This window comes from Coffea eugenioides, chromosome 2 (assembly GCF_003713205.1).
Source record: "Coffea eugenioides isolate CCC68of chromosome 2, Ceug_1.0, whole genome shotgun sequence".
NCBI lineage: Eukaryota > Viridiplantae > Streptophyta > Magnoliopsida > Gentianales > Rubiaceae > Coffea > Coffea eugenioides.
The window spans coordinates 16,813,916-16,836,319 of record NC_040036.1 but is presented as its reverse complement, the minus strand read 5'-3'; the positions used below and the strand labels follow the sequence as shown (position 1 = coordinate 16,836,319).

Genomic DNA, 22,404 nt, shown 5'->3' with positions numbered 1-22,404 from the left:
AAACATAGAGATGCTGGAGAAGCTACGGAGAAAATTAGCTTCTCCTTAAAATTATTTACTCAAAAGATAAAAAGGCGGAATAATACCGCAGGAGATGGAAGCAATACAGAGAACGAGCTTTCGACTGCAGCATTATACAGTTCAAAGTGGAGTTAAAAGATTGAATCTACCAGGCCTTAAATCCAGAGTCTCAATTTTTTTGATTAACATAAAAATCAACAATGCTCTTTCTACTCTATCTGACAGACACCCTCTTAATTAAGAAGAGTTATTCCCTGGGTTGCCACACCTGGCCTGCACTGCCAATGTTTTTGCAATTTGTGGGCAAGCGTCGTTGGCCCCAAAGAAAAGTCCTTTATCCATTGGAATTGTGCACTCCTTCTTCCCTTTGCAATACTGTTCAAATCCACCGAGAAAACAAGTTAGCAGCAATCACATTTTTATTGGAGCAGTCATCATTAGCATCAGCGATCGAATATATTAACTCCTGGTCTTTCAACGGGGGTTCATTACATTTACCTAGTCGTGCTAGTGGATTTTTTTTTTTTTTTAAAATTTACCTGTTCAGCAATTTGGAGGGCATTTGGCGCATTGCATTCTCCAATGGCAAATGTTCCACAGACTCCATAAGGATCACCAAAGCTTGCAAATTCAATTGCTTTGATTACTTGGTTGCCAGGACAGTTTAGATGAGCTCCTGATGTGATATTCTCCACAACTGCGCGCATTTGGTCTCCAGTCCTTACCCATGATTTCACTTGGGGTGGGTGATATTCGGTGATGAAGCTGCAAATGGTATCTCTGTTGACTGTTACGAGCTTGATTTCTCTTGGATCTCCTCCGGTTTCCTCAAGAACAACTAGGAGATTCTTAGTTTGCTTCAAGAAAGCTCTTGGAATATGGTACCTGAATAAGGGGGAAAAAAAAGAATTACAACGTATTCTTGATAGATTCTCAAGTTAGTTACAACTAGCTAGTTTCATTCTTGATTGAAGGTACAAGAAGTAGTAGGATTATACTTACTCAGATTGAGTAGGTTGCCCCAGGGGAGAGAGGAAAGATACCCAATAGCGACCGATGTTTCTGCCGTTGACCCAGATCATCCCCTTGGCCATTTTATCCATTTGGATGGCAACTGGACCATTGCCCTCTGGGGCATCAAAATATGTCTGAAAATTAAACACACCGATTCATTAAGGGCATTGCTCCTTGTCTTTTTTGTTTCTGGACTACTAGCAAGATTCTGTTCTAGAGTTGTGCATTTGCCTTGTTTAAAGTCGAAGTGCAAAAACACCGCTACTATTCTTTTTATTACCTTGTACCATGTAAGGGGAGCATTTACCCCGCCTAAGTTTCCTGCTGCGTTTAACTTCTTCCAGCCCACTTTGCTTGAGCCTTCTTCAGTGAAATATTGGAGCCTTTCGCCATTTAAGCCAACCTGGTGCTTCCAATTGTTCATTGTGATGTCAAGTGTACCAGACATCAAACCTTGGAGTGTCACAACTCGTGGTCCAGCAAACCTCTTCTCCATGTAGGCTCCGCTATTCTGTATCAATGAAAGAACGTTCTCTGTCAGGGAAAATTTCTGCGGGGAACAAATTGAATTTAAAGTAGCAAGAGTAACAGATATACCGGAAATCCAACAGTCATTCCCAACAATGAAATCTCGTTAACACCAGGTTTCAAGCTAATAGGTTTCTGGAATACAAAGCTCTTCTCGATGTTGTTTCCATGTTGGAATCCTGAAATTGAGCAATTATCATGAACTTAGCTAATGGTAGGTTCAATTCTTGTATTACTACAAGTCAAGCTTCTTTCTTTTGGTGTTCTGAATTTTCGTTTACCTATGTACTCTCCATTCACATAAGCAAGCAATGCGTGACCAAGACTCAAAACCTGGAGGACTGGGATAACTCCAGCCTTCATTGGTAAATCGCGTTTGTCAAAATGGATGCTGCAATAATTATTATGAAAGGTTATAAATCATGACGTTCACAGAAATATTTTTGTAGTATATACACCTCAGTATATGTGGTTCTACCAAGGCCTTTTTGCATTTTGAGTTATATTTGAGTCTCTTGTGGTGTGCGTGTGTGTATATATTGTTTTATCTTCTATAGGCTTGTTTAAGATGTCACAATTACCTGGTGCGGTACCAGGCATAATCTGAAGTATCCTTTGTCAGACTGTACAGCTCCAATGGTGCCTTGCTCTCCTGTGACAACTGGTCCATGCTTGGGATGCTTTCTGAAAAAAATTCCCAGTCAAGAACTCCCACCTTGCTTGATTCTTCGAAGTTTCTTGAGTTGTGTTGTGACGCAATCTGTTCGTTTTTTTTTTTTTTTTGTTAAAACCCCAAAAAGAAATGGAAAGATTTTTAGTAAAAGTCACTGTTCCTTTAACTGGGGGACTTTAGGGGGCGAGACAAGGGAACATAAAATTACCGTTACAGTGTTGTAAACTACAGTCTTGCAGTCTGGCAGGATGCTAATGGATTTTGCAGGCAAATAGTAATCCACACCCCTAAAACTTATCGTGGCTGGAGTTGTTGTACGATTGTTAATCAAGAAAGCAGCACAAACATTCTGAACATTGGGATTCTCGTATGTTATGACCTGCAGAGAAGAACGTACATATATTTTTTTATTGTTTCTTCTGGACTAGAAAGTTTAACAAGAGACTCTTACTTACCATGGTGTTTTTCTACCTCTCTCGATCAACTTAAATTCTCAATTACCTGTAAGTCCTGATCAATCTGCTGTACGCTTGGAGTGCCCCAAAGCAAAGCCTTTTTGGACAATCTTAAGGCCCTGTGCAAGTCTCTGAGGTGACCGAATTTGGGTTCCCTCGGCAAGCCTGAATGGAAAGCGAAATGAATGTCATTGTGTATTTGATCACTTGGTTCCTTGAAACTATTGAATTTACGCTTATGGACGCTAACCGAATTCATCCAAAGGAGCCTCATCATAGTAGCGAGTTGTCACAAAGGAAGAGCTTGTTCGACCAAAATTTGTTCCGCCGTGGTACTGCATGCAAGCGCAAGGTTGTTGAACAACATAATCTCTTATTTGGGGATCATGATTCTTAGGAGGTGCTACTAACCATGTAGTAATTGTTAAGGGTTCCATTCCTGGCAAAGAAGAGAGCTACAGCAAAGGCAATATCTTCTGCTGCTCTTTGTGCTGGAGGATCACCAAATGTCCTGTACCTGTAATCACATCAGCATTCATACTTTGTAAGTCAGACATATTTAGGGATGATTCTCGAAATTAAAATGAAGGCTCCAAAAATAATTCTCTAAATGATTCAGTAGTTTTTAACTTGAATTCTCATAATTTTTGAATGATTCAGTAGTTTTAAGTATACGCCAATGCTTGCTTTCAACACCATTTATAGTACACTGATCATGACACTGATAGAAAGCTTGTTAACGGCTCAATTACAGGTTAATACTTACTGAGCGGTCCAGTTCTCGGTCCAGAGGGTAGGCTTATTTGGACCATTTGAACCACGGAATGTCTCTCCGCAATGCCTTCCGTTGCAGGTACTAATCTATAAAGACGGCCAAACCCTATTAGTCGGACGAAACGGAGGAAAATGCAAGGGGTTTTTCCCTGAAAGAAGCTTTTTTGGATATAGGGCCGACAAGAACATACCACTGTCGGAGGGGCATCCTTCTGTTTGCACATGACCCATGGGACTTGATCATACAGACTCACAGCCATATTTGCTGCCCAGTCGACATATTTCTTGCCCAGATCCCTATATGCAAGTTGGACGTTGTTGTATTCGTTCTCAATCTGTAGGGGCAAAAAATGGAAAACATATGGAATGAACTGAGGAAGGACGATAACCACGCTCGTTCAGGTGTGACGTTTTAAAAGATATTGTGGGTAACTATTGATAAAAGAATTGCAGGATACGAAACAAACCTGAGCCATAATGATAGGACCACCCTGAGGTGCAAATAACTTATTCTTTTTCATCAAATCGATGATGGTATCAGTATATCTTTGCATGTGGTGCTGGAGGCCAAAGAGTAGTAGGTGAAGCAAATTCCATGAAATTGAAATGTGTTAAATAACAAACAGTGAGATATGACAGATAAGTTTGTGGATGAAGGTTACCATGAATGGTTCATTGTAAGAGCGGAATGTGATGTTTGGGACCTCTCTCAACCAATACGGAAATCCTCTGAGCAAGAACAGCAGTTTCAAAAAGGAATGTACATCATCTAGGAAAAACACACAAATAATTGAAGAAAACTGGCGGTGTATACGTACCCTGCATTCCATTCGGCCTCAATATAAGGTCCAACTCTGAGAGTCACGTACAGGCCTTGCTCCCCGATCATTTTAATGAATTTGACAATATCATTGTTGCCATCAAAAATGAACTGCGTGCGTGCGTTCCAGAGAATCATGCAATATTTTATGATTAGTCGCTTATTCATGAGGGAAATGCTAATGAGGCATCTTCAGCCCAAAAAAATAATTTTTTTTTTGAACTGGTTTACCTGGCCCTGAACAGGCTCGTGGAGATTCCAGAATACATAGGTCTGGATTACGTTTAAACCTCCTTCTTTAGCCCTTTGTATGAGCTCCGGCCACATCTGAAAATCCAAGCAAAGTTTAGTAGTGGTATTTAAATGTGTAGTTACATTTAAAATATCCAATACGTACAGCGCAAGAGTAACGTATGTTAGAGAAGGTTATTGTTACCTCAGGAGGGCTACGGGGATAATGAATTGAACCGGAGAAGAGCAGTTCTCTGCTACCGTCGATGATGATTGAGCGGCTGTCATAGGTGACTGTCTTTTTCTTTCTGCCAACCCCAGCAGCAGAAGATGCTAACAGCAAAAGGAGTGACAACACAAGGATTCGATAGTGCTGATGAGCCATAATTGAGTCCTTATTTTTTCCTTTTGCACAAAGAAATTAACAGGAAAAAATAAATGGCTGATCAGATTGGACGCATTCACCTTCTAACAGATGAAATGATCTTTTGTTTTGTTTTCTTGGTTCTCGTTTGAGATTTTTTTTTTCTTTTTTTGAGAACGTTAAAGTGGGCCAAGCCAAAAGCAGGAAGAGAGCTATAACGGGACCTCTTCCCCCTAATCTGAGAGGAAGTGCCCAGCAGCTGTCTTGTAGATTTTGCCTGAAACCACCAATGTTATAGAGAACCGTCCGGTAAATGTAAGGCCTTGGAGGATCTTTCGGATTCTCACTCTCATTTCTTTGACTTCCCATCCGTTGCTTGCGCTTTTTTTTCTTCTTTTTTTTTTTTCTCTTTCTTCTTCTTCCAAAATATGGAGAGAAAAAAAAAGGGCTTGCATTTTTTACATGTTAGTTTAAAAAAAAAAAAAAAAAAGAAGTTAAAACAAAAGCACTGATCTCCGACCGTTTGCCTGATTATGTTATGTCTGATGTGATTAGTTAGAAGCATGTATGGATGGACGAGTTTTGTCCATCGATCTCACAACTTGGTCCGGTCTTTAACCGTTTTTCCTAAATGGCGGGAAATGTTGGAGTGATACCAGTCATACTAACGGACTTCTTGTTGCCAAAAAAAAAAAAAGGATAAATAATAAAATGAAATGTTGGAAAAAAAAAAAAGTGTTAACCAATAGACTGCGGAATTATTTTCATAGTGTAATATTATGCTCATGCTAAATTATTATTTCGTATTATTGTGATATAAATACATAGTAGTAGCATATTTTACTACGCCTATGTCTATGCCAAAGTTTACGGAAATATTTGTAAATCTGAAAGTGACTATGATCGCTTGTAGAACACAAATCTACCTATCAAATTCCATGTTGCGGTAAAAAGGATCTCGAGGGGAATCTGTCCGAATGGGAGCTGCAATACAAATGTGTATGTTTCTCGCGATAGCGTCCGCCATTTAAGAACCAAATATTGAAGTTTATATTCCATCCATGGCACCCAAGTGTTTTGAAACCCGGGTTAAACTTACCGGTTTGACTGGTTAGACCACAAACTGGTCGTGGTTCCGATCTAATTTATGTTTTGGGTCGATTGGACTTAAGAACCAGTGAGAATCATATGAATCATGCAAACTGTTTGAATCGAAATGAACTCTTGAACCGGCAATTTTTTGTTTTGGCATATTAAACTAAAAAAAAAAAGAATATGTTCTTCGTAACTCCAAAAACTAGTCATCAAGTGCCACATTCACTCACTTTATTCTCGTCTTTTGCCTTTTATCAAGTTTTCATCTTTGCTTTCTAATTTTTTTGACTTCATCTAGGCTCCAAAATTTTTCTTAACATGGTTTAAAGTTTCAATTCACAATTTCTAATTCCTAAAGACATGAATTTTGTTTAATTTGAAAATACTGTAGTATTCTTTGGTAGGGTTTAAGATTATATCTTGGTAGACACGATTGAGATGAAATTTATTTGTTTGAACTTATAATTTAAAATATTTATTCATGAAAGTCCAAGTTCTTTAAAAATATTAAACTTTTTATCAGATAAAATCTTAAATTAGTCCATTGAATATCTTATTATGCACATATATATTTATAGGGTTAAAAACAAAAAAAACCCCCTATGGTATATCTAATATATAGAAAAGCCCCATGTTGTTTCAAAACATATAAAAAGACACCTCATGTTTTGAACTAAATTATAAACTAACAGAATTTGTTAAACTTAACGAAAATAACGGTTTCGGCCGTTAAACTTATCGGATTTCGTTAAATTTACCATATTCTGTTAAGTTTTCAGTTAAGTTTACCGGATTTCGTTAAATTTAACGAATTCTGTTAGTTAACAATTTAGTTCAAAACATGAGGTGTCGTTTTGTATGTTTTGAAACCACGGAGGACTTTTCTGTGTATTAGATATACTACAGGGGGTTTTTTGTTTTTAACCCATATTTATATAATTTACTTTTAGAAAAATTCATTGCACGAGGGTTGAATCGGTCAAACTGATTGAACAGCAATCCGAACATCTCATCGATTCAATTAATTGTTCAAGTTTCAAAGCATTGAATGCCATAGTCTAGATCCAAATTCATGATATCTTCCTCTCGGTGAAATCTCATAAATAAGTAAAGCCTTAAAAAAAGTGCTACATTATTATTTTAAATAATCTTGCCAAATAGTCTTCTATCCAAACACATTCACTGTCAGTTTTTAGGTGAATTTTTTTTTGAAAAAACAAAACTATAGTAATTTTCTTTTTCCTTGAGATATAATGTATTTTAGATGAAAATAATTGAAAAATGTACTAAGAAAATATTTCAAAATTTTTTTCCAAGAAGACATAACAATTAACAAGCACTTCTCTAGGATAGCAATTTGTGAGGCTTAAAACTACGAAACTCCACGTTGGGCCAAATTAGGAGGATGGGTCATGGGTGGGTGGACTGGCGGAAAATCGGATAAAGCAAATTGGCAAATTTAATTCCAAATAAACTCAAAATTTCCCTCCAAAACCCAAATCAAACCACCCCCACGCCACACAAAAAAAAAAAACCGCCAATCCGTCCATTTTCATTATCAGATGGTACAGGCTCCAGTCTCCATTCCCCATCTTTGTTTTCTGTTTTACTAGGAGACCGCTGCGAGAATAGAGATGTCCAAGTCTAATGGCGAAGACGACCTGGATCTGCTCCTTTCTCTCCATGATAGGGTTTTGGAAACCCCGCCTGCTTCTCCTGCTCCTTCCTCCCCTTCTCCAGGTGGGCCCCTACGCTATACTCTGATATATAACCGGAGCATAAAAAGATCAGTAGTGGGATTTGCAAAATGTGCTGGGAGGAAATCGAAAATCCGTTTAAGTGGGCTTCTTACATAGCCGGGATTTTTTTTTTTTTTGGGGGCTCTCTTTAAAAAGTTGGATATGCTGATTGACAGGGTATCTATCGGATGACGGGGTGCCAAAGCGCCGGGGCCATGCTGACATGTCAGTTTTTCGAGATGCCGTTCAAGATTGTCTTGATTATGATGTTCAAGCTGCCAAGAAAGCTCTTAAGTCCAACAACAGCTACAAGAGGAACTCGGATGGTGATACTACTGAGGTTGAGAAGTTCTCAGGTTTGAGAATTCGGTATGTCTATCTAGCATTTGATAAAATGACATTCGCCATAATCCTTGAAATGTCCTTTTTTTTTGTTACTCTTTTCCTTTGAAAAGCTTCTTTTGCTACCGTGCATTTCTGTTGGTGTTTGTTGATCAGGTTAATCAGATGAGCCCTAGACTGTCAAAAAAACAACCGCATTGAGCTAACATCTCTCGATGAATTTGGAACTACAAAATGAAATAATTAGAGCTAAGCAGTCTCATCCGTTGAACTGGGCTACTGTGTTTAAGTATTTTTTTATCATTTTTCTTGATCAGGAATCAAGTTATCTCATCCGTTGAGCTGAGCAACCGTATTTCAGATATCCGGTTTATTCGATTACCGGCCATAAAGTATGTTCAAATCTTGCATAGCTTCCTTAGACTGTCTGATCCTTGCAATTTTGGTGCAGTTAATAAGGGAAACCTTGTGGACTTTCAGGAATTTGTTGAAAGGGGATACTCTCTCTGGGTGCTGGGCAACTATTGGAGTTTTAACTGAGAAAGGCAACCAAAGAACTAGTTCTACAGGAAAGCCTTTTGCAATATGGAAAATTGGTTGTTTGGATGAAAAGACTGTTTCTCTTTTCTTGTTCGGTGATGCCTATCAGAGAAACTGCAATGAGAAGGCTGGAACTGTCTTTGGTCTTTTTAATTGCGCTGTCCGCAAGGACAACTCGGTACTATTTCTTACCTGTTCACAATTAAGTCTTACTAGTACATGGAGGACTTTGAACATAGTGACCCTTTTCTTTCCTTATTTCTTTTAGGAAAATGGATTCTGTCTGAGTGTGTATTCTGCTTGTAACATCTTAAAAATCGGCACTTCTTTGGATTATGGAGTCTGCAAGGGGAAGAAGAAGGATGGGATGGCCTGCACATTAGTCATTAATAAGTAAGTCATCATCTTGTTATGAGAATGTTTACGTTAATTTGATTGGAAATAGTCTATTCAATTTTTAAACATATAAATCTAGTTCTTTAAAATTACAACTATGATTTTATCACAAGTATAGTGATTGAGATTCTCGGCTACTATTTGTAGTTGCTTAAAAAGGGAAATAAAAACTGTTCAGGTTCTGTGTGGCTGTCGATGAAGTGTTTATTTTTGCTAAATGGCCTTTAAAATGTTCCTGTTGATTGGTCTAGTCAAACGGCGAAGAACATGTTTCAGTTTTTTCTTGGCATTGATGTAGAAAAAGGAAGAAGAGGAGATTGTTCTGTCTAAAACAGCTATGAGGATAGAATTTTCTTAAGCTTGACAGAATGATGAATGTATTAGTTCTGTGTTCCTGATCCTAAAATAGATTTTTTTTTTTGGTGATACACAATTGATGCTCCACTCACTCCATCTATTAAACATGTTATGATGTGCAGACGTAGAGGAATATATTGCACCTACCATAGACAGGTATATGTAATTTTTAAGCTCTCAGTTTTGCTTATCTTTTGGTGATATATTCTGACTTCTTCTCTGTCTTTTTCATTTGATTTTTCTTTTAGAAAACATCAGAGAAATACTCTCTTAAAAGGACAGAGCTCAAAGGAGGGTGAGTCACAACTATCTATGCATAAAGTTGTTGGTTGTCTAGAAATCTATTGGAGGAGATTAGTTTCTTGAACTATGACAGTTTTATTTGCCTTTTATTTTTCAGGAATTTGAGGACAGCCTTTAGGGATCCTCTGAAGCCAGAAGGAATTTACTTGGTCAATCCTTCAGTTAATGGAATAAAATCTTCAAAATCTCAAGCACCATTGAAGTTATTGTCTGTAGATGGGTTGAAGAAGGCCTTAAGGTTTGTTTGGGAATTGGTAGATCATGTAGAGCTACTCAGAGATTTTCAGTCATCAATGGGATAATTTGGAACTGTCAACTCACTCAATTGTAGACAAGCCTTCACTAATCTTTTCTTTGTGCTATTGACGTTATAACAATAGGACCATGAAATTTAGGAAATTGATAATTAGGCAACATAATTTTTGTGAGACCCATTCCTACTTTGTGGTAACCATCTCCATACTCTGGTGTTATCTGTCAAGTTATAGGCTTTTGACTTCATTTTCCATTGCCTGCAGTATATTTCAGTATTACTTAGAAATACCTTTTACCTCTGCTTGGATGACTGATCTGGAGAGATGATTGTGCATGTTAGAACTTCAGGCTGAATTTTGAATTTACTCTGATGTTGTTGCTAACAAAATGAAGTTGTATTCATGCAGTAATGCAGGCAAATTAACAACTAATGTGTGTTCGCAGGGGATTCGATTCCTTGCTGAAGTTACAGGTTGGGCATACATACATTTTGAGCTCTAGAATTTGATGCTTATGGTTTTTCTCTTTTTAACGTTTTCCCTCTTCTCAGCCACAGGAAAATTGAGTCCAAAAGAACCGCTAAATAATTCGAACAAAAGGTAAATTGAAAAATTGGGATGCAAGATCTCTTTGTTTGCTTTGTTTAGTTCTTTTATCTATATTCGGGTACACCATTTTACTGAACATTTTCTACCATTGTCAGGTCATCAACTTCAACGAAAAAGGGTCGTCAGATAGAAAAATCATATGAAGAACCAGAAACGAAAAGAGTAAAATTGTCGCAGAGTCAAGGAGAGAGAGTCAATTTTGTTGGAGAAAAAATGATCGAATTAGATTTTGTTAGTTCAGATGAAGAAGTTTGAGTCCTAAGAGATGAGCATGCTTGGACGTAGATTACTAATCATGATTCATTTGGTGACTCAACTTTCGGAAATGAGTAATATTTACTCTTGAAGGAAACTAATAATAATGTTGAGCAGAAAGTTGTTAGATTGTTGAGTGCCATATTGCACTGGCTGGCGTGTTGCGACCAAACAAGGCGGTTTTGTGTTGGAAGCTCTTTGCGCAGCGCTGCACACTATTATGCATCAAAGATGGATGTCAATTAGGGTTTTCGGAACAATATCACAGGAATTGGAACTATTTATGTCGCATTTGCACTCCCCTGGTAACTTAGGTTTTGACATACTTAAAGTACGTTTATTTTGGGGTTGCTATTTGTATGTCATAGACGCTGCAGTTGTGTCGATATTTTCTACCTTATAAATTTTAAAAAAAAAAATTATCTCTGGATTCAAGATAATTAATTGGTTCCACAGATAAGTGAAAAAAATTTTCAGGTCTGATCTTTATGAAATCCTGTGAAGTATGTTTAGGATTAGGTGGCCAAAAACAAGTGCTGACTCGGGGGAAAAAATTAAGGAGAAAAAGGTTTGCGTTTTTGTTTGTCAATTGTCTATTCTTACTTCTATTGTTAGGCCATGAGGACTGTGTATTTTTAGGATTAGATTGCCAAGAACGAGTACTAACCCCAAAAAAAAAAAACAAAGGAGCAAAGGATTTTTATTTTTATTTTTTATCAATTGTTAACTCTTACTTCTATTGCTACTCTAATATATGTTCAGGAAACGATTAAATTGGACCAAAAGAATTAAGGGGAAAAGATTTCACCTCTAATTAAAGAGGTGCATTAACTATATTAAGGAAGGATCCAACTGAGTTAAGAAAAATTAGAGGAAGAGGATTAAAAATGGTGCATTAGTGCACTCTCTGTTTGAATTTCTGACCTGCAACTCATATATTTTACGTGGTGGTCAACTCGCCTAAGGGAGTTGGTTAAAAAAAATATTAGCAATTAGTATGGTGGAAGAGTTGGTCATCCATCACCAAACCTCAATATTCAATGACTCCGGCGTGCACATGGAGTTGGTAAATAGTCAATTACTCAATACCACATATTACAGTGGCTATATTTGGTTTCTCCATTTTTTAAAAAATAAGTTTTTTTGTAAACAATACTATAATAATGCACAAGCAAAAATAATTCAAAAAATACATATTCATACAATATATCAAAAACAATTTCAAGTACACACAAAAAATTTAAAAATAAAATCTACACTATTTTCTTCTTCCATCTATCATCACCGCTACCATCACCCGCACCCACCATCTTACTCCTCTCTCTCTTTCCTCCTCATTCCTCTCCTTCCCTCTTTCTCCTCCCTTTCTTTCCTCCTCCCCTCTTTCCATTCCCTTTCCCTCCCCTTCCCCGCCATACCCCACCTCCTCCCTCTAGCCTCAACTAGATCGGAGAGGGGAAGGAAGGGGAGGGGCGAGGTGTAACGAGAAAGGGCAGAGAAAGGAAAGGGAGGAAGAGGGACGGGGAGAAGAGTGGAGGAGGGAGAGAGGGAATGGTGGCGGTAGTGGGTAATAGTGGTGGGTGGAATGTTAATTTTTAAAAAGTATTCCAAAAATTTTAAAACTTTAAAAATACTCTAAAATATATCACAAAAATATATCCAAAGATATCACTAAAAACATCTATAGTAAAAATTTTCATATACATTGTTACAGTAAAATATTTCAAAAACACCTCAAAAAACAGCTAATCCAAACGATTAAATGAGTTATGTATCCATATAGTTTTTTCCTGTTACTATAATAGATATATGTATTAGCATGGTGATATCGTAGACATTAATTAAAGCGTTTGCCTTTTCCAAATTTCAAGGGCAAGGATTCAAGAGTTACTAGATTTTGGTTTCCACTGCCAACAATTTTGTATCACAAAAATATGTATGCTTCCCACGTTACGCTTAAGGTGTGTTTGATAACTTTACTTAATGCTAAAAATTAATTCATTCAGAATTTTTTTTAGATTTGATAATAGAAATTACTTATTGCTAAATGTATTAAACACTACTTAATTTGTGTACAAAATTTTAAGTAAAAGGATTTTATTGAATTTTCTGAGTTAACTATTCACACTACACTTCTCACAAATATATAGGATTTTACATTATTAATTACTTATCCATCAATCCATTTACACGTCACATATGTAAGACATGCAGGGACATATATTTACAACAATGTCTACGAACGAGATATCTTAGCAATAAGGAGAAGGAAAAGGGTTGAATAGAGGAACTTTGGAACATTTGGAGATCTTAAATATGTCGATATCAACGGTGACTCATTATTTTTATTTCAATTAATTCTTTCTTCAAGAGATAGGTCTTATTATCATTTGAATTGATCCATCTAATAAGACTCTATTAGAGTTTTAATCCTTAATTCTTTTCTTGCTAATCCGTCTATCCATTGTACACGGCACATATGTAAGATGTCTATATATATACAGACACGCACACACAATAATAATGTCACGTACTGAGAAAGATATGCACAACAAAGAATAAGTTGGTCTGCCATTAAATGAGGGTAGCTATTACATCCACATCACAGTAACCGTGGCAACTGGGGAATTTCCGTACTAATTTAATGTTCCACCCACCGACCACTGGCTGCGGGCTCATCGCTCATGAGAAGATATGATAGTATCTCTCATCTCCCTCTCTCTCGTTCCCGAAGTCCAACACTCCTACTGGCCATGATTAAGCTGTAATTAAAATTGATCGAATTGTTTTCTTTCTTTTCCTTTCCGTCACTGCAGGCCAAATCATTGGCTTCACGCCTCAAGTATTCCTTTCTTTCGTTTTACTAATCATAATTCATGCTACCCAAAATAACATGAAATCATGATTCGGGCCTAACCCACGTACCCCTACAGTGAGGTCATGTGTATTTTTGTTCTCTTTTCTGGGTGTATATATGATTTATATATGACTGACTACCACGAGATTTACGTCGTCTATAAGCTAGGCCTTTACTTTACTTGCCCATGAAGAATTTATTATTATTATTAATTAATTATGCGCCAACTTTAAATTGGGGGGGGGGAGAGAGAGAGAGATCATACGAATTTCAAGAAATCATGTGGACCTCATAGTCATATCGGGAGCTTAAAACAATTAACAAGCTATCAGACGCCAGATTAAGATAGTATTAGCCTTCCCTTTTTGTTTCTTTGGTTCAAAGATTATAGTACTGACGACTACCTCAATTCTGTCCCTAAGGTCCTCATCCCACAGTTGTCAAAAAAGCAGTGTACCAAAATAATTGAAGGCTTTGTGATTATTATTATTCTCTTTAGTCTTAAGCGCCTCTATTAATTTAATCCTTAATGTTTGTACCTAGTTGTCCTCTTGACTAACCGTTGGCGTTAAGGTAAATAATTTGTAATTAAAAAGCCATATACACACATCAATTTTGTTTTGGTCAAAATGTCACTTTCATTCGTTTACATTAGATAAGTCATTTGCACTACTTGGCGTCCGAAAGGGAGCAACTGCTCCAAGGAGTCCGAGTCTTTTTGGGATTGTAAATTCGCTTTTTCTAGGCAATATGCACCCATCAATTTTTTTTTTTTTGTGCTGAAGGAGTGGGTGTCCGGGTCAAATCTTACGGGCCCGACTACACAATATGCACCCATCAATTGACAAACGCCTTTTTCACACTTTACTCCTTACTCTACTATTTTAGCCCCTATCATTTTTTTTTCTGGTCAATTAATTCAAGATAATTAAGAATATGAGGAAAAAATGAAGATTGTGTCTAGAGAATTTAAAACTGAAATCAATATATACCATTGCAAACCTTTTATCATGAGAAATCATTTGATGTTCAAATCATCAGAATTAGGCATTGAATATTGAGTTTTACCTTCAAACCCATTTGGTCCCTCATTTGTGATTCTCTCAATATTCTTTGTTTATGGTTTGATTCTATATGATTGCGGTGTTTAATCCGAAACGATGACGTGGAATATGTTTTTATTTGATTTCTGGGGTTTTTTTTCCCAATTTTTATCGGGTCTTTCAATTTTTTGTTTAAAAAAAATAAGATGAGTGACTTGCCCTTTTTGTCCCTCAAAAGTTGGTAACGTGATGTTCCAATGACTGGGTCTATCAAGAATTCACACGGAACTGGGTCCATCAAGAATTCACACGGAAAAGCTAACAGGGACCAAAACTGATCATTTTTTGTTTGTAATAGACTAAAAATGCTCGTTTTCGTTCTCAGGGTGGCCTTGTTTGGATTGCGATTTTTCGTCGGAAAATTACGTCGTTTTCCGTGATCACATTTCCCTCACATACATCAAATCGCTACAGTAATTTTCCCATGAAAAATCATAGAAAATGCAATCCAAACACAATAAATTTTCGCATCACTAATATATGAGGGACGATTTGTGCAATTTTCCCATATCTGTGCACATGATTGAATAGATGTACTTGCAAAAATTTGTCTTTTTTGCTAATACATCAACTAGCAACTCACTCGTGCAATTACAGAATATATCAATTTTCATCATCAATTGAGTAATAAAGCTAACATAATCTATAGGATCAAGTTTGGCTAATAGATCTCTTTGGGAACTATCTAATGCGCGTCAAAATATGAAATTTATTTTCAAATTATAAAAGGGGCAACTGTGAACCCTAATTTGTAATTTAAATCTAACCTCAGTCCACAAGCAAAGTAAAAGAGATATAGAAATTCCTTTCACATGTCCGTGGATAGAGAACCAAATTAAAGAAGATAATAATCATGTTTCAAGACTGATTATCCACTAAATTTCCTGATTAACATTATACAATCAGGTTACTATCGAAGGAAAAAACAAAATTATTACATATGGTAGCTAAAATGCGAAAAGGGGAAAAAAAAGGAAAACTAATTCTGCTACTTTTGCACCTTAAAGGGGAAAAAAAGCCTATAAATCCTATAAGAAGCATATTTTGCTATTAGATTTAGAGTTCGAATTCTATACTTGATCATTGGGAGTACAAACCTACAAGGAACATAGAATTTTGGGGGTGGAAACCTATGAGAAGCACAGAATTTTCCATAGTATTAGCCTATTAGACTTGCAAAATAAAATCAGTTAAACGCTAAGACGAAAAGAAAAATATCACGCAGATTGATGGCGAAAGCAACGACGAATCCAAGCACCCAAGCCATGTGACGATTTCCAAGCACCAAAGAGCAATTTTCCTTTCGGGAAATTATTCTTTAGGGAAAGATATTTGAAGCCTAAGATTTTAGCACAAATTTGGGAATATGGACTGGGGAACAAGGAAAGAAAATACATAGATATACCGAGTGCAACAGCTCATCTATTACCTATTTGAAGAAAGGAGAATCAATTATGGGAAAGAAGTTAAGATTTAACCATATCCATTTAAGAAAAAAAAAGAATATTACAAAGGTTGTGACTTTGCAAGTTAGAGATAAGTTTTAGTTACTAATTTTTTTCTTCAAATTTATATATTATCTTATCTCATTATGTCTCCATTTTTAAGTATTTTCGTTCTGTAACCTCTCGTAAGTCTAGTACACACTTTTGCAAATTCTTAATATCCATACTATACAACGTTGTAGACTAGTAATTGAGACAGTTTCGTGCACATATTTTTACAACTACTAGAACTCATCCCATTATCTTTTACGAGTCTCTCTAATGGATGCCTTCATCTTCTTATTTTTTATGAGTCTGTCTAACGAGTGTTCATTGGACACTTATTATAATCTATTTCAGATAAAGTTAATTAGGGATGCCCTCATTTTGTATGGTCCATCTATGGATGCTAATCGGACACTCTCGTTAACATGTAGTTTAGATGAAGTTAATGAAAAAAAATCAAATATTGAATGCTCGTTAATTAAAGAAAGTATATAAATTCAAAAAAGATACTATTAATTATATGTGTTAACACCCTTTAGAAAAACCACCTCATCGGCCTGTAATTTACCACTTGTCCCGAAATTAAGGCTTTGTTTGGGAGTGTAGGATAGAAAGGAGAAGAAGGGAAAACTTAGGCTTCGTTTGGGAGTGGAGGATTTGGACAAAAAAGAAAGGAAAAGAAGAGAAGATTAAGTTTTCCTTCATTTATTAGATTTTAGTAAGAAGAAAAGAAAGAAAATGGAAAGATTTAAGAGGATGAATAGTGGCCAAAACTTTTCCTCCCAGATTGAAAGGAAATAGAAAGAAAGTTTGAGGAAGCTTGTCAATTTTTTAAAATGCCTATTTTATCCTTAAAAAGGTCTTAAACAAATATTTAATGACTTCCATATCCAAAATTATTCCACTAATTCTCAAAACTCCCAAACAACATAATAATCCCTTCTCTTCTCTTCTCTCATAGTTTAAATTTTCCTTTCTTTTCTTTTTTATCCTAAACTTCCAAAACTAAGCTTTAAGTTATGAAAGAAGAGAAGAGAAGGAATTGTTATGTTGTTTGAGAGTTTTGAGAATTAGTGGAATAATTTTGAATATGGAAGTAATTAAATATTTATTCAAAACCATTTTAAGGATAAAATAGATATTTTAAAAAAATTTCACAAGCTTCCTCAAACTGTCTCTCCATTTCCATCCAATTTGGGAGGAAAAGTTTTGCCTACTATTCGTACTTCTGAATCCTTCCTTTTTCTTTTTTACTAAAAACTCACAAACAAAGAAAACTCTCTATTATTTTCCTTTCTTTTCTGTCAAAATCCTCAACTCCCAAACGAAGCCTAAAGAAACTTTTGGGGGTAAGGAAAAGTGTGCATAAAAATATTTGAGGAAAGAGGGGTCGTTGAAGTTGGGATTGGGCCTGCTGGCGGAATGCGTATGCGTATCAGTAGTGTATGTGCAAACAAATGATTGGTGGTCTCTAACTCTCACTCTCAAAGCAAGCCAAATATTAGCTGGCTTCAAGCTGTCCCTCCCTCCATTCATTCACTCTCTCGCTCTCTCCCATTTTCTTAACTCTGTTTTTATTTTTTGATTTTAACTCTGTATTTTAATTTTCTGGGTTGGTTTGGGAGGGCAGGGCCGTCCTCGTCTGGTCCTGGTGGACTGGGACTGGGACTGGGGGAAGGAGTCAGTCTGTGGGAGCTGCTAAGTGCTAACTACTACCGCTGCTGCCACTGCCACCACCACAAGATAAACTTTACTCAAACTCAAAGGTGAATGGATTTCAATAACAACGAACTTTTTCCTTTCTTTTTTTTTTATTTCACTTAATAAAATCAGTCATTTTGATGGATCGGTGATAATGCTACACAATAGTGATTCTTGACTCGGCGTTTGCAAAGTTAGGTACTCTGTTTTTTTCCAATCTCCACCTCTACACGTTTCGTCCCATTTATGATTAGTGTTCTTTAGAATTAGGGCTTTGATTTCCCCTCTTAAAGATTCCTTCCCCCCTTTTTTTTTTGGGGGTGCAGTTGGATACTCGGCAAACTAGCTGAACAAGTAGTGGAGCGAGAGCTCAAGAAGGGAACTCCCAAGTGCTGATCAAAAAATAAGAAACAAACAAGCAAGAATTGGCCCGCCGGAGGAATAGTTTTGACATTTTGAGGCTTTCAGGCTGCGAGAATGAGCGCGTCCAGGTTCATTAAGTGCGTCACCGTCGGCGACGGAGCTGTGGGTAAAACTTGCCTCCTCATCTCCTACACCAGCAATACCTTTCCCACTGTTAGTAATCCCTCCATTTTCTTTTCAACTTTTTTTGCCCCATGCTATCACTTTCTTCTCTCTCTCTCTCTCTCGAAAAAACGAAAAGTTGGGATCTTTCGGTTTACTGCCATCTGATACTGTTACTGGTGGGGTTTATATCTTGAAATTTTCACTTTCTTTGAAGTTTCATGGCTATCGATTGAGGCTAGTAAGATTATCATTTCTTGATTTTTGATCGAGTTTGGGTTTTCCGGGTTCTTTTCGCGATCATATTCTTGAATGACTCTGTTTGCATTTTGTGGTTTTGTTAATTTTGCGGAAAAAGGTGCATTTCGTGAGTGTTTTTCTTGCCTAGTATTCCTGCTGTGACTTTTGTGCGGAAAAAAAAAACTAAGTGGACTTTGGGAGAATTTTCTAAGTGGATGTTAACTAAAGACCATTGTCTGATGCCATCCATATGGCTTAGCACTTCAACTTAAATAGATTTGCTGAGAATTTTGACGAGAAAGAAAGAGTCAGAATGGAGGTAATGGTAGCAGGTTTAACTGAAAAGTGGAATTTGGGTTGTCACTGGCTGCTCATGAAGGATGATTTCCATTCTAAGAAACTGTTAGGTAGCCTGTTACACATTAGCATGTAATGTACGGTAAACACGGGATTTGAATGTGATACAACTGAAAACTCTAGGAGCTCAGAAAAATCTATTTGAATAGTACTGGTTTGATTACAAGCAACAAAAATTGTCTGGATCTGATGCTATATTACTTGCATGCTTTTAGTAGAACTGGTTGGCCGCTGCCTTCAACATGGAAATGATTTTGTTTGGGACTTGAAAATGGGATCAAATAACATTTCAGGACGGAAGGTTTGTTGTCTGAGAACGTTTAGTCTTTGAAATCTATATGGATGGGCTCAAATTTGTAAGTGTCAGCTCTAGGACTTTTTGCATGCTTTGCTTCATTCTTGTTGGTCTAGAGAATTCCTAAAAACAGGTGCTTAAATTTTTAATGGATACATGGTAATAATACTGGCTCTTATGTTTCATTCTGCCAAATTGTATCAGAGGAAAAACAGGAATCTATTTTTTCTGTAACCCAATATGGATATTTCCTTACACAAAATTCTACTCCTGCTATGTCACCAGGATTATGTGCCGACTGTGTTTGACAATTTCAGTGCAAATGTGGTAGTGGATGGGAGCACTGTAAATCTAGGGTTGTGGGATACTGCAGGTTGGCCAATTATATGTGTCATGGGATTTGCTCAATTTTCTTTGAAGTTCTCCTGGACATGGTTCTGACTCTTTTACTATGTTGGACAGGGCAGGAAGATTACAATAGATTAAGACCCTTGAGCTATCGTGGCGCAGATGTCTTTATTCTTGCATTTTCTCTTGTTAGCAAGGCCAGTTACGAGAATGTCTCAAAAAAGGTGAGGTTTCCTGCATCCTTTGGCTGTCAAATCTCTTTTGAATTAGATTTCTTGGAAAATGTTAGAAGGAAATCGGATGCACGCATTTTTGCCATGACCTGATAGCCTACTTGACTAAACATAATTAGCAGTGCATTTTTGGGTTGCAGCTAATTTTTTCTTTTGGGTACATATTTCTTAGGAAATTCACAGGAGTAAATATAGGCAGTGATTTTTATGATATCTTATTCTTTTTCTTGGTTGTCGAGGGTTTAAATGATTAATGAGCTTAGCATTGTAGGATAATTTAGGTTACTGTTTCATGCAGGAGTTCAAGCAAGTTGATGTATTAGGTTATTTATATTGACATCATATCTGATGGATTTTATCCTTGTTTCTTCTTTTCTTCTGGTTTTGACTCTCAAGTGGATTCCTGAATTGAGGCATTATGCTCCTGGAGTACCAGTAATCCTTGTTGGAACAAAACTTGGTGAGTCGCGTTCCATGCAATTTTTGTTTTAGTTTCTGCTTTGTCCTATGGCAACACTGTTTCTGAGCTGGTATAGTTCATTGTTTGTGAACTGGACGGGGTTAAGAGAGGTGCAGTCTTCATGCCAGATGTAGTATTTAGAGGCATATACTGAACCTTTGATATTAATGTGATATGGCTCAAGAATGCTACAACTTTATTATTATTAAGTTTTTTGATTTCCTAATGGAGGAATGACTTGCTTAATTCACTTTGGCTACATCTCAAATCAACTTTTAGTTTTGGAACATTTGCTTATAATTGTTGTATTTTTTCGAGGATGTTTCTCGTAAAAGTACATGACTTGGTTCTGCCATACCGCATCTACTGTCAATTCTCATTAGAATTTAAGTATTTTCTTTTAATTCCTGGTGAGGCTTTTAGTTAACTTATCACCTAGGGACTTCTTGCATTATAGTACAGCGATCAATCTAGGTACTATGATTTTCCATTGATGTCATTGAGACTCATGGGTTAAAATTTTTGCCCCGTGTTTTATGACTAGTGATGTAGTCTCCCTTTTGTTTTTGCAATCGGAGAACCTATCCAATGTTACTGACTTCAGAGCCTCCTATGGTGATAGGAATGAAGGGGTTACTGATATTCGGATCAGGAGTTTATCGTGGAACACATTTCATTCATTCTTTTAGTCACTAGTTGCTACTATGTACTCTGCCCTGTCTGCAAATCACTCAAAATTTTGAGGTTCATACAGCTAGAACATGTTTTAAGGTCGGTCCTTCTGTTTCAGTAACTTGCTAATTCATCTGTTGGCAGATCTCCGGGATGATAAGCAGTTTTTTGTAGATCATCCAGGAGCAGTGCCCATCACCACAGCTCAGGTATGTTGTACGGATTTTAGAACTGAAGCACTTATCTTAAATTCTCCGTATCTCAATTTTACCTTTCACCTGGTTGGGCGTGTATATCCACTTGATTGAAGGAATTATAGAAATTCAGTCTTCAGTTGTTTTACCTGATGAAAGACCTCATTTTGAACTTTCACTGAAGGGGGAGGAGCTGAGAAAGCTGATTGGGGCTGCTTCATACATTGAGTGTAGTGCAAAAACGCAACAGGTGTGTGTGTGTGTTTTTAATATGTTTATGAATATATGAATTCATTGTCTCTATTTGTTCTAAATTTTGCTGTGGATGTCTCTGCAGAATGTGAAAGGTGTATTTGATGCCGCCATTAAGGTGGTTCTGCAGCCCCCGAAGCATAAGAAGAAAAAGAAGAGAAAGGGTCAAAAAGGCTGTAGTATATTGTGAGTGGCAGGAGTAATTTGGAGGAATACATTTTATTGTTGACTGCAGCATTAATCTGATTTCTCTATGGAGCTTCTCCTCATCGTAAGGCGGGCGCAGCGAGCTACGGTTTATTATTAGTCTCAACTGACTTTACTAGGAAGTTCCCCTTTAAGCATATCAAAGTCGTTGACCTGCCACTGTCAGTTGCAATGCTGAATGTATCTTGCGAATCAAAGATGTCTGTATGGTGGTTTGAACAGTCCCTCTACCTTATGATCCTAAGTACGTATGTATAATGTTGTCATGTCATATATAACTTGTACTACAAGGGATGGATGCTCTACCTTATGATGATCCTTGATATTTGAAGTGTTCGACCTTGGGCCTATCTATGTATTCGATCATTTTAGGATGAAAGTGTCGTTGCGCTGTGTGTCTTTTCCTCCTTGGTCGATCAACTGAGCTGATTGTTATGCTTTGTCAATGTTTGTGGTAAGTAGTCCAGTCGGCCAACCTTTTAATATAAGAGCAGGCTTCTTATCGTTGTTGTTAACATCACACACAAATATTAACAAATGAGGCTAATTCCTTTGTTTATTGCTGAAAAAAAAATTACAGGCAGCCTCACAGGCGAGGTAATTTTTTTTTTTTTTTTTTTTTAAATATTGGGGTGCTCGGCTGATTAACCCGACAGCTAGTTGGGAATTTCTATGAAAGGCGGTCGAGTTGACAGCCCAG

The 22,404-nt window shown here is 36.9% G+C and overlaps 3 protein-coding genes across 3 annotated transcripts; 2 read left to right on the top strand and 1 right to left on the bottom strand.

The window, feature by feature from the left end:
- Positions 1 to 258: 258 nt before the first annotated feature.
- Positions 259 to 4,612, bottom strand: LOC113758137 (beta-galactosidase 13-like). Its single transcript, XM_027301144.1, has 17 exons — positions 4,517 to 4,612; positions 4,284 to 4,396; positions 4,128 to 4,194; positions 3,933 to 4,025; positions 3,657 to 3,800; positions 3,458 to 3,552; positions 3,103 to 3,208; positions 2,942 to 3,026; positions 2,738 to 2,856; positions 2,445 to 2,615; positions 2,145 to 2,323; positions 1,845 to 1,954; positions 1,633 to 1,742; positions 1,316 to 1,546; positions 1,024 to 1,169; positions 561 to 906; positions 259 to 396 (listed from the first exon to the last, which is right to left on the bottom strand). Exons 1-17 carry the CDS (start codon positions 4,610 to 4,612, stop codon positions 259 to 261), a joined length of 2,349 nt encoding a protein of 782 aa, XP_027156945.1.
- Positions 4,613 to 7,593: 2,981 nt separating this feature from the next.
- On the top strand, positions 7,594 to 11,113 carry LOC113763629 (protein MCM10 homolog). The gene is made up of 11 exons (XM_027307504.1): positions 7,594 to 7,715; positions 7,891 to 8,083; positions 8,374 to 8,448; positions 8,537 to 8,774; positions 8,865 to 8,989; positions 9,472 to 9,505; positions 9,598 to 9,644; positions 9,750 to 9,890; positions 10,315 to 10,379; positions 10,458 to 10,506; positions 10,611 to 11,113. Exons 1-11 carry the CDS (start codon positions 7,610 to 7,612, stop codon positions 10,768 to 10,770), a joined length of 1,233 nt encoding a protein of 410 aa, XP_027163305.1. The 5' UTR covers positions 7,594 to 7,609; the 3' UTR covers positions 10,771 to 11,113.
- Positions 11,114 to 17,658: 6,545 nt separating this feature from the next.
- LOC113760905 (rac-like GTP-binding protein 5) lies at positions 17,659 to 22,083 on the top strand. The gene is made up of 8 exons (XM_027303656.1): positions 17,659 to 17,986; positions 18,248 to 18,497; positions 19,624 to 19,711; positions 19,801 to 19,910; positions 20,316 to 20,379; positions 21,196 to 21,260; positions 21,430 to 21,495; positions 21,583 to 22,083. The coding sequence occupies exons 2-8, from the start codon at positions 18,399 to 18,401 to the stop codon at positions 21,685 to 21,687; spliced, it is 597 nt and encodes a 198-aa protein (XP_027159457.1). The 5' UTR covers positions 17,659 to 17,986; positions 18,248 to 18,398; the 3' UTR covers positions 21,688 to 22,083.
- Positions 22,084 to 22,404: the final 321 nt, after the last annotated feature.

What these genes read in the sequence shown, in the direction of transcription:
- LOC113758137 (XM_027301144.1), bottom strand. Translation starts at nt 4,612, where the DNA reads ATGTGGCCGGAGCTCATACAAAGGGCTAAAGAAGGAGGTTTAAACGTA. An exon ending in GAGGCCGAATGGAATGCAGG is followed by an intron (nt 4,195 to 4,283) that starts GTACGTATACAC and finishes GTTCTTGCTCAG; the next exon opens with AGGATTTCCGTATTGGTTGA. An exon ending in GTCCTATCATTATGGCTCAG is followed by an intron (nt 3,801 to 3,932) that starts GTTTGTTTCGTA and finishes TTGCCCCTACAG; the next exon opens with ATTGAGAACGAATACAACAA.
- LOC113763629 (XM_027307504.1), top strand. Translation starts at nt 7,610, where the DNA reads ATGTCCAAGTCTAATGGCGAAGACGACCTGGATCTGCTCCTTTCTCTC. An exon ending in TTCTCAGGTTTGAGAATTCG is followed by an intron (nt 8,084 to 8,373) that starts GTATGTCTATCT and finishes TTTCTTGATCAG; the next exon opens with GAATCAAGTTATCTCATCCG. An exon ending in ATTCCTTGCTGAAGTTACAG is followed by an intron (nt 10,380 to 10,457) that starts GTTGGGCATACA and finishes CCCTCTTCTCAG; the next exon opens with CCACAGGAAAATTGAGTCCA.
- LOC113760905 (XM_027303656.1), top strand. Translation starts at nt 18,399, where the DNA reads ATGAGCGCGTCCAGGTTCATTAAGTGCGTCACCGTCGGCGACGGAGCT. An exon ending in ACGAGAATGTCTCAAAAAAG is followed by an intron (nt 19,911 to 20,315) that starts GTGAGGTTTCCT and finishes TTGACTCTCAAG; the next exon opens with TGGATTCCTGAATTGAGGCA. An exon ending in CCTTGTTGGAACAAAACTTG is followed by an intron (nt 20,380 to 21,195) that starts GTGAGTCGCGTT and finishes ATCTGTTGGCAG; the next exon opens with ATCTCCGGGATGATAAGCAG.